General features: G+C 41.9%; 2 protein-coding genes across 2 annotated transcripts; both read left to right on the top strand.

Annotated features, from left to right (window-relative positions):
• The first annotated feature begins 3,977 nt into the window (after positions 1 to 3,977).
• OTOS (otospiralin) lies at positions 3,978 to 6,699 on the top strand. The gene is made up of 3 exons (XM_054386249.1): positions 3,978 to 4,029; positions 4,350 to 4,376; positions 6,515 to 6,699. The coding sequence occupies exons 1-3, from the start codon at positions 3,978 to 3,980 to the stop codon at positions 6,697 to 6,699; spliced, it is 264 nt and encodes an 87-aa protein (XP_054242224.1).
• A 1,041-nt stretch (positions 6,700 to 7,740) lies between these two features.
• Positions 7,741 to 10,280, top strand: COPS9 (COP9 signalosome subunit 9). The gene is made up of 3 exons (XM_054386152.1): positions 7,741 to 7,814; positions 7,935 to 8,007; positions 9,970 to 10,280. Exons 1-3 carry the CDS (start codon positions 7,752 to 7,754, stop codon positions 10,005 to 10,007), a joined length of 174 nt encoding a protein of 57 aa, XP_054242127.1. The 5' UTR covers positions 7,741 to 7,751; the 3' UTR covers positions 10,008 to 10,280.
• Positions 10,281 to 10,573: the final 293 nt, after the last annotated feature.

Genomic DNA, 10,573 nt, shown 5'->3' with positions numbered 1-10,573 from the left:
ACAGATGGGCACAAAGATGAGGTGGGTAGATTGTCAGATGAAATATGAACTGCTTGCTTCCTTTGAGAGACAGAAGATTGCTGGCAAGTAGGTAGATTGTCTTTTTGTTCTTTATTGGATTTTACCAGCCCCCTGGGGAGGAAGTCTGTTGTGGGGCTTTAGTCAAGGCATCCTTGAGCAAACTCTTGGACTTGTGCAGTCAATCCCAGCTCTGTCAAACAAGGCAAGCCAGGTTCTGCTCTTTCACACTGAGAGTCTTCCCTGTATTGAATACAATATTGGCTTGACAATCTATGGTTGTGGTGGAGGTTTTGTAGGTGCAATGTATGTTCACTAAGCTGTGGCTGTACTTGATGGTTCATTTCACCAGTTCAGTTCAGAGAAAACTGTCCTGGCTCCTATCACTTCTCTGATGCAGATTCTCCTTCTTTGTAGAAGTGATGCCGCTTAAGTAGCCATGTACCTCATCTATCCTTTTTTATTGAGACAGTAACTTCATTATTATTCTTTGTGTCTTTTGCCAATTCAAGTTATTTTTCTAAAAGATCTTTTTAGTTCCTTCTTTTTTTTTGGTAATAACTTCACAGAGAGAATTTTTCTCTTTTACCTTGCCTGTGCAATGGAGAAGAGATACGGTTTGGGTGTGGTAAACTATTCTTTGCCTTGCTTGTTGCTGTGACATGTAGTTTTCCCTAAACTGCAAATTTGTACATGAAAAAGGCACAGTCTGCTCTGCTTTGTTGCTATAGACCCTCTTCAGCTCTGGAGTGAATTGGAGTGGAATGGAATAATTTGCTATATTTATGTATTTTCCAGATCTTCGCAAAATCAGGCTTATCTTTCTCATAGAGCTTTTCTAGATTTTTTTTTTAAACTTTGTAAATTATAAATTCCCACCAGAGAGCAGTAATCATGTAGAGGACATGCCACTGACTTAACTCAGTATAGCGTTTTTAGTTTCATTGCAGAGACAGAGTGAACACAACTAACCTCGATACCAAACTGAGCAGAGTGCTGCCTGTCACAATGTCCAGATCTTATTTCTGGGAGGCTAATCCATCACCATGTAAGCCAGGAGTCACAGATCCTCTTGAGCATTTCAGAGCTAGCAATGTGTTTTCAAGAGGTCAGGTTTTGCTGAGTTTTGCTTGGTTAGATAGCTCTTTTCCTGAATCTCCCCATTTACATTTTTCTCACTTGGGAGGGTTTCTAAGTCAGTTGGTCATAAGTAAAAGTGTGACACCATATTCCCCCTCGCTTCCAGGCAGAACACTGTTGAACCTCCTGGGAGGAATTTTGTCCCTTACCTAGAAGTATCCAGAGGTTAAGCAGTGGAAAGCTCATGTAAAAGTTTTTTTTTCTCTCCTGTGTATGCCTCCTATTGCTTAGCTTGTGACAGGATCTTCTTATTCTTAGTTCTGTGTTATTTTAATGGCCTCTTTAGGAGGGACTTCATGAAACTTCCACTGAAGATGCAGATAAATTACATCCTCTTGTCTAACTGATCTGACATACAGTTAATACTGTTAAAAGCAAAATACTGTGGTATTAATCCCAAAGAATATGTATGAATTGCAGCTGCAAAATAAGATTACGATGTACCCGTTTATTGGCATATTATCTGCAAACTGCCACACAGGTTGTTTGTAAGACTTTGGCACAGAGATACTCTGTACTCGCCAGTTGTAGAGGATCACAGGAGCAGGGAGCAGGAAACCAGAGAGAATTTTATCTTTAGACTCTAATTACTCCATCACAAATATAAAAGTGTCCAGGTCAATTGAACTAACATGAACAACAGTGCTTAAAATACAGGGCTTAAAATGAAACCCAAGTGAAATTCACTCTGTCTACTTTGTTCTTAGACGTGGGTGGCTACTAAAGCATTGTATACATTTCTTCACATTGGATAAAGTTGGGTTTCTGATTCCTCCAAAGAATAGTTCTGGCAGCAGTTAATGTCTATCAAGAACCATTTCTTTTTCCTTGCTTGCTCAAGGGAAAAAAACCACCAATATTGCCGTCCTGCTGCTGGGACTGACTGGCTGTGATGGTGGTCACTCGGCTGTGCTGAGGGAAATGCCTTCTCCCACCAGCAGCTGCTGTGACCCAGGTGAGCAGGGCAGAGGTGCTGGTGGTACGTAGCTGATGAAGTGACCCCTTCCTGCAGGCCTAGAAAATATTAAACAGGAGGACTAAGGCCTTTCAAAGATGCAATAGATTCTGCTTTCATAATATTTTTCCTTGCAGTCTCCACATGAGTTGGCACAGCTCAGTGTGCTACAAAGCACTGTTTCTTTTCCTTGCTCAGAATATCTAATTATTTTTTGGCAGGACTATCTAACTCCATGTGTAGATAGAAATAAACTCCAGCAGAGCTGGGGCCTCCTGCAAGGCCACTCACCTGGGTCACTCTGCTCCAGGACTTTGCAGAGTACACAGACTTGCCCTACGTGATGCTTCTGTGGCAGACAAGTGGATGTGTTAGAGCAAAAGACCCGATGTTAGGACCTACATATGTGGTTAGGAAATGTAGGTGTCTAGAATCAAGATAATTTATGATTTTGTAGACTACAAAGGCAACTGAAAACTCCTAGTCAAGAGAGATCAGATCATCAGCCCTACAATCAGATCATCACACCATGAAAGTGAGCAGTGAGTTCTGCATGGGAATTTCAGTAGCTCCTTTCCAGATCAGAGCCATCTGGAAACAGCTGCCAGGTTTGGCAACACGACCTGAATGGCCACCTTGTCAAGGGGCATGGAAATCTCCACATCTCCCCATCAGTTGCACTTTCTGCTACACCTTAGCCTCTGACCACACCTGCTGCTATCAGGAGTTTTGTGCTAAGGATACACACATCAGCTAAATATTCTCTAAACTGTATTCCCACTCCTGACTTCAAAAAGTACTGGATCCATTTGACAACCTGCACAGACTGGAGCCCAAGGCACCTGCTTGACATTGGGAATCTTTCCAGCCAACCAGTGTAATGTGAAAATGCATTTCAATGTATCACATTGACCCTCTTTGGAGGCTGCAGTACCTGCACCATCAGCATGCCTCAGATACCTGGGGACCCACTTATTTGCTTAATATAGGCAAATTGATTTCAGTGGGCACTTGGTGCCTATATTTTAAGGATCCAACATCAGGACATAAATCAGTGTCAGGTGTTTGTGGGTTTCGTGACTCAGCTGGAGGAGAAGCTCAATATCCTCTTAGCAATTTTCTCAAATGATGCTTCTTAAAATCTAGTTTTCCAAGAGGCAAAAAGAAAGAAAATCAGGAGGGTAGCAAAGGTAATGTCACTGAATTTGCTTGTGGATTTTCTCTCTCTGTCTTCAAAATACAAAAGTGGTATATCCAAAGCTGATTCTGATTTCCTCTCAAAAATGGCCCCTGTCTCTTCCATGGACAGTGCTGAAATACAACACAAATGTGAGTAGTTACAAGTAATTCTACCTGGAGGAGACAAGATCGGATTGGTGTAGTAACTCAGTGACGTATCTCTTCTTTTCCTCCCACCCTTCCTTAAACAGCACTGCTGTTTTACAGCAATAGAAATCCTTTCAGCGTTCTGTAGCTGTCTTGGAGCTACGGACCTTTACTACTGAAGAAGAAGAAAAGGAGAAAGGTAATTTCTGCAGTGACATTAAATTAACCACAAAATAAAACATCTCCAGAGACACTTAATTTCATGTCGGTTCAGAGGAGCCTCTTAGATTTATGCCACTCAAAAATTAAGTATCAGTACACACTTCAGGACTTGTGGTTCTTTTAATATTCTGTGTTGCAGTTCAGAAAATGCAAGGTAATGTAATTGGATCTTGTTATGCCTAATCTAGTAATTAGAATCTGATTTGGAACATATAATAAGAAGAAATAATAGACTGCATAATTATTGATCTCTTGTAATAATCCTCAGGCTGTACAGATTATTTTTCAGAAAGACGAGCATTATCTTGCAGAAAAGATGACATTTATTGGCTTATTTTTCTTCTGTATGCTGATGAATATACTAACAGGTAAGATAACTGCTGAATTTACTGTTTATTTTTTCAATCAGCGAGAAATATTTTGTTACTAATACAGTATCTTCTCTTTCATATCAGATACTGTTCATGTATTAATCACAACTGCTCTGCCACTTAGTTAAGAGTATTTGGTTTGTAGCACTGAGTGACTGTAAATGGGGAATTCCTTATTCAGCTGTTCAAGAGGCTGTACAGCGGGCTCTACGTGTGCATTAAAGAACTTGTCAGCTTAGGGCTAGACAGAAAGTTTTATTAACAGCAAGTATTTCTGTGCAGGAGCTGGTACTGATGAGTTTCCTCTTTATTTACAGATGCCCGATCAATCCGGGATGGAGATGGTAATTCTTCATTTGCTTTCCTTCCCTTTGATTCACTAACAATTAGAAGAGTCATTTGTAACTCCCAGGCCTGAACCCCAGCAGTGGCTTTGGCAGGAAAGTGTACTAACCTCAGTGGGCTGTGAAAGTGCTTTTGTCAAGCTCTGGTGGAGAAAGAAGAGTGAGTTTTTAGAATTGCCTTTAACATTTCTTAAAAGCTGACATATGAATGTCTAGCAACAGAGCTAATACACTTGCAGTCTGAAAACAAAAAGGAGTTATGGTCAAATAATTTATTTTGTAGCACAAATTGTGACTGGGAAGCACCAGACTTATGAACAGACAGAATTTTGTCCGTCCCAAGCAGTAATACTATATCTGCACCTGGTTATTGGCAAGAAATACTGAATTCCATGACAAAAAGCATAAAATTTACAAATTGCCACAAATCCAATTAAAGACACGTTGGAATAAATCCCTTGGCATAGCTACCCTCTGGTTCGTGTCACTTTTGTGTGATTAGTCGATTGGATTAGATTTTGCCTTTGATTAAAAAAACCCTCAACATCCTAATGATGTTTACACTGGCTTACTGAGGGTGATACCAGCTAACCTCTCTTTGCTGTTTTCAGAAAGCATTCTTTCTGAGCACAAAGTTGCACAGAACTATCTGCAATAACAAGGTACTGTAATTGCTGCTGTATGTCTCAGTTGGTATATTAAGCAGGACAGCCCTCAGCATCCCAAGTGCACAGATACAAATATGCAGAGAGAGTATTGTAACAGATATGGAAATTAGAAATATATATATATGGAATAAGGGCTAATAAGATTACTTTAAATGCAAAACACTTTTTCCTATGCTCCACTGTATTTCCTTATGGCTCTAAAATCTTTTGAATGTATCTTCTGTGTTTTCACTCTTTTATGGGCCCTATTATATTTGTAGACAGCAAATACTTTTGCAGCAACCTCTTAGAGAGTCAGGAGAGTGTGTGTCAATCTGAAAATAAAACCTTGTTCAGACAGCATCCTGTTGCTCTCATTACCAACAATTATGGTTTTCTTTCACACTGGGCCAAGCATCAGACTGCAAAGTGAATCTAAGGTCAGCTGGTATAAACAGTGAGTTCCTCTCTGCAGACAGCATTTGGCTGGTTCATTTAGTTTGTTATGTGCCATCTGTGCCTGCACTACAAACTTTACTCTGTGAAATTAAGGTCTGACAATAGGATTGCTGAAGGCTCTTAATTCCCACTAAAGACCCTGGTATCAAGACGAGTCTGGTGAGTGAAATTGCTCCCATTTATTTAAAGGGCTTTCAATCAAATGAAAATACTAGCTTTAGTTTTTACTGCACAGAAAGACATTTGTGACTATGTTGTCTCAGTTTACATTTTATATATGCTTCTATGTTTGCCCAGATTTTGGCCAAAGGATCGTCGGCTCCTGGATTTTGTTTTCCTTCTCCTGACTTTTAACTCTTGTTTCAATGAGTATTTCATGTTTTCTCAGATATTCCTAGAGTGGGCACAAATACAGCAGCAGTCTTCCCAGAGGCAATGTCTTTCCTCTCTGTTTTCTTAGCTTGTTTTCTGCAGCCTGCTGAGATGAGTTACAACTCTGCAGTTCGAGGCCATGTTAGGGCAGCATGAATCCAGGCCCCAGGAGCCCAGGGTGGATCCTGCACACCCAGCTTCTGCTGTACTCAGCTGTCTTTGTGCTGAGATGGCAGAGGAGCAACTGCATGGCCCTTTCCCCTTGGCTCTACTGAAAGGAACCTGTATGCAGAGCTGGTGGCTTGCAGGGGCACAGTGTAGATGATGGTGCCTTATTACATATATTTTTACACTGGGCACAGGAAATGGTGTGGAATGAGGAAAAATGGATTGCAATTGCTTCTTGCTTATAAACAACCAGCAACCTTCTAGGTATTAAAGCTCTTCATCCTGTCCCACTCTGCCATTTCTGGTGCAATCAGAACAGGGACTCTTCTGCAGAGCATGGCATGGAGAGGGGTCAATGGCTCTTCTTGCCCCTCTCCTGTCAGAGATCCCAAAGGAATCTAACCCCAAACCATGCTGGCTCCCGGATCCAAGCTTTCAGCAAAACTGCTTTGTATTACAGCAATCTGCAATATTCTGTTTGGTTTCTTTTAGCTCTCTACCGGGAACCTGTAGCCTTGCCGTACTGGCCCTTCTCATCCAGTGACTTCTGGTCCTACGTGGAGTATTTCCGAACCCTGGGAGACTACAACAGAATCAATGAAATGGCCACAGCCCTCTTTGCCCAGTTCCCTTTTGGGAGCCACCTTGGCTATCATATGCCCAGCCATGAGCACTAACTGCTTCACTCATTTTTTCCGAAGTTGGTGTCTTGGCAGTGTTGGGTTAATGGTTGGATTTGATGATCTTAAAGGTCTTTTCCAACCAAAACAGTCGAGTGTTTCTAAGATGTTTAAGTGAATACATGGCTACCAGCAAATGCCCCTGAACTGCCTCTCAGCCACTTATTAATACTCATAGCAGTCACATGCAGCATCTCATGCTTTAAATTAGCCTTTTCCTTTTTTACAATTTACGCTTTCACATGAAATCAATAAATTTCTTGATTCTGTCACATGGTTCTGAGAGGTTTTTTTATACAACGCTTGCAGCCCCGACTCAAGAACCTGCTCGTTCTGTGTGCATAGCAGTTAAATACCAGTCCGCTCAGTTTCAGTGGTGTCCACCAGGACAGGTGACTGGAAGAGTAGTTCCAAAAAAGGGTCTTTTATCCAGTGTGCAAAGCCAATTGACACAGAGTTCAGACATTTGCTTAATTTCAGTTCTGCAGAAACAAATCCAGCACTCTGTTATCTCAAAAAGCAACAATTTATATGTAGCATAAATAAGAAATCATATATGATTGGTTACATGACTTTGTATCACACAAATCTTTGTACCCATGCTCTATCAGTTGCCTAATTCATTATACTACAGTGGTCCTACATTTGCATTTAAATTATCCTCCTGGAGCTGTGGGGTTTAGCATGAGATCACCACACATTATGTAGGGTACATCTCAACGTTTTGGTCTCAGGTTCCTTCCATTCTTGTTATCCTGGTCTCAGACCAGTTTATTCAGCTTTAAAAGATTGTAAATCTATCCTTCCGACATCAGAAGGACCACCAGCACAATTCATAGTCACAGCCTTTACAGAGAAATCGCGCTCCTTGCAGCCCATTGGCTGGCTACCTCGGCGCCATCTTCCCGACTTCAGCCCCCGCCGCTGCCGGCTGCACGCACCCAGCGACACGCGAGACTGCCGCGCGGCCGCAGCGCAGCCCCGCAGCGGAAGCAGGCGCCGCGCGCCCGGAAGGGGCGTTGTGGTGGGGGACGCGCGGCACTTCCGCCATGAAGCCGGCGGTGGACGAGATGTTCCCTGAGGGAGCTGGTCCCTACGTGGATCTTGATGAGGTGAGGGGATGTTGAGAGGAGCTGCCTGTGAGGATGGATGAGGGTGGTGGGGCTCCTGGGTGGTGGCGGGGCCATGCTGCCCGACCGCGGCCCGGTGATGCTCAGTGCCTGCTTTCCCAGGCAGGGGGAAGCACGGGGCTGCTGATGGACCTGGCTGCCAACGAGAAAGCGGTGCACGCCGACTTCTTTAACGGTAAGAGCCGCCGCGGTCCGGGAGTAGTGGGGCGGGATCACCGTGGCACCTGCCCGCGCAGTGGGGATGGTAGCGTCTAGGGCCTGTAGAAGCTGCAGGTTATCAAAGCAAGCCTCCCTTGGTTTCTCTCTAATTTCATCTCTTTGGTGCCTGGTAGTCGCTGAAGTTCTTCCTAAACATGCTTCCAGTGAGAGGTAACATTGAGAGCACGTCAATATTAAATGGTGCAGGTGAGAATGATATGATGCTTTTATTCTCTCCTGGAGGTTTTGGGCGATTTGGCAGGTCAGTTTGCATAGCTCATAGGTTGTATTAAACACTGCAAATACATACAAAAACATGGACAGAACTTTACAAAATTGCTTTTGGGTGTTATGCATGCATTTGTGTCCAAAGCAAAATAAAACTTTGGTCTTCATACGCTTTTTGCATTTGAATGTCAACGGTATATGTGTAAGTATATGCAGCTACTTTTAGAGAGGTGAACAGCTATTTATGAAGCCATTTGGAGGTAAAATACGCACCACCACCTTATACTTGGTTCTTAAGCTTTTGCGCTTTTTAAGTATATTTAGACATTTCATAGAATCACCTAGGTTGGAAGAATCCTCCAATGGTCAACTCCCCTGCAGTGAGCAGGGATATCCTCAACTAGATCAGGTCACCCAGAACTCCATCAAGCTTCACCTTGAATGTCTTCAGGGATGGGGTCTCAACTGCCTGTCTGGGCAACCGGTGGCAGTGCTCGAACACTCTCATTGTAAAGAACTTTTTCCTAATATCCAATCTACATCTACTGTAATTTAAGACCATTGCCCCTTGTCCTGTCACTGTAGTCCTTCATACCCAGTCCCTCTGCAGCCTTCTTTCAGAGCCGCTTCAGGTACTGGAAGGTGGTGATTAGGTCTCCCCAGAGCCTTCTCTTCTCCAGGCTGAACAACCCCAGCTCCCTCAGCCTGTCATTTCAACAGTTAATTTTGGATACAGTATTAAATCTAGTTGCTGTGGTGGTGTCGATATCACAAATTGGTATTAATTCAGAAATAAAGTGACTTTTTCATGTTGCTCAAGACTTAGCATACAGGAAAAAAATTAAATTCAGCTTCAATATCCTCTTTACAGTTGTGAGGACCCTACCTCGTTATTGAAGCCAGCATATTCAGGAGTAGGTATTTCCACAAAGTTCTACCATCATGTTGTGGTATTATATTCTGTTGATAATTTGAGACTCTTCTAAATGAGAATTAATCTTCATTTATTATATGGCACTTATATATTGCCTTCTGTAAGAATAAAGACTTTCACTTATGCTATTAATTTATGCTGAGTGTGCCATAATTAGCCAGCCACATTTCATGTCTGAGGGAGACAAGTTTTCTGAAAGAGAAAGATTACTAGCACCTTCACAGCAATTAAGTGTTCAGGGTTTTTTTTAGGGAAGGGATTTTTAACAGCAGATTACAAATGCTGATGTCAGTCTGCAAAATTTGTAAGCATATGCCTAGATACTATGACCTAAAGCCAGAATTCTGCAGGAATGTCTACACCTGAGACTTGCTGCATGCATAGAGGTGGTGCTTGTTTATTTCTGAAGTCAGGGAATCATGGGTGATCCCATGGGTAATCTCTGAACATCAGGGCTGCTTAATATGTTTATAAAAGCCCCTTCTTTGAAGCTTCACTTTGCTTTCATGAATTTAATGGCAAAGGTTGTGCTGTGCAAATGAAGCAGTTTAATTTGTGTATGATAGAGAATGTGTGCGTAGGTCTGTCTGCCTTTCTTCTCTGTCTCATCCCACCCCAACATTACATTTCTGGTAACAGATGATTAGTAACTGTTATTCCTCTAATTAATCTTTATTTCTGTCTTTAATACAAATAATGAATTGTACTGGAATGTTTGCATATGTGACTGTAGAAACTTTTAAGGTTAATTTTACCTTGTCTTATTTTTCTGACCAGATTTTGAAGATCTCTTTGATGATGATGACATCCAGTGAAGTTAGTTGTCCAGCTATGCAGTGCTGAGATGTGGATTTTTCTCTAGGATCTCCTACAGTGTCCATTATTTATTTAAATAACCAAAACAGGAAAATCACAGAGGGGGGGCAAAAACCTGTATAAGCCGTTTGGGAAATATGGAGACCAGATGGTTAAAGATAACTTAAGGAGGGTACTGTGGGCTGTTATTTCTAGGAAGCTGTGTGTAGATTTTTCTTAAAATCTTACTTGCTGATGTGCCCATTCAATAAAATACTAAAAAAACCACTTCTCTTTGGGATATGCTTTGAAAGTAGATATTGCTGTGTTCTGAAATTGCTTAGAGAAAGACTTTATTAATTCTTTTATTAAACATTGTTACTTTTGGATATTATATAAAGATACACAGCAGGGTACATTGCTGCTTAGCAAAGTTTTGTTCATCTCACAATATGGGATTGTCTGGAACTGAGATGCCTCCTTGTTCTGAGTGGTCTGACTCATTTGCCAGTCACACCAAGGACAGTGTGCGTTGTCTTCTCTTTCAGGAGAGATACTCATCTACTGCCAGAACTTTCAATTTAGG

Source organism: Indicator indicator, chromosome 13 (genome assembly GCF_027791375.1).
Source record: "Indicator indicator isolate 239-I01 chromosome 13, UM_Iind_1.1, whole genome shotgun sequence".
In the NCBI taxonomy this organism is placed as follows: domain Eukaryota; kingdom Metazoa; phylum Chordata; class Aves; order Piciformes; family Indicatoridae; genus Indicator; species Indicator indicator.
The sequence above is the reverse complement of the archived record's forward strand: the minus strand, read 5'-3'. Positions and strand labels throughout refer to the sequence as shown.

Excerpts from the sequence above, each read along its gene's own strand:
- OTOS (XM_054386249.1), top strand. The coding sequence starts at position 3,978 with ATGACATTTATTGGCTTATTTTTCTTCTGTATGCTGATGAATATACTA. Across the intron at positions 4,030-4,349 it reads GCTGATGAATATACTAACAG|ATGCCCGATCAATCCGGGAT; the intron begins GTAAGATAACTG and ends CTTTATTTACAG. Across the intron at positions 4,377-6,514 it reads ATCAATCCGGGATGGAGATG|CTCTCTACCGGGAACCTGTA; the intron begins GTAATTCTTCAT and ends GGTTTCTTTTAG.
- COPS9 (XM_054386152.1), top strand. The coding sequence starts at position 7,752 with ATGAAGCCGGCGGTGGACGAGATGTTCCCTGAGGGAGCTGGTCCCTAC. Across the intron at positions 7,815-7,934 it reads CCTACGTGGATCTTGATGAG|GCAGGGGGAAGCACGGGGCT; the intron begins GTGAGGGGATGT and ends CTGCTTTCCCAG. Across the intron at positions 8,008-9,969 it reads GCACGCCGACTTCTTTAACG|ATTTTGAAGATCTCTTTGAT; the intron begins GTAAGAGCCGCC and ends TTTTCTGACCAG.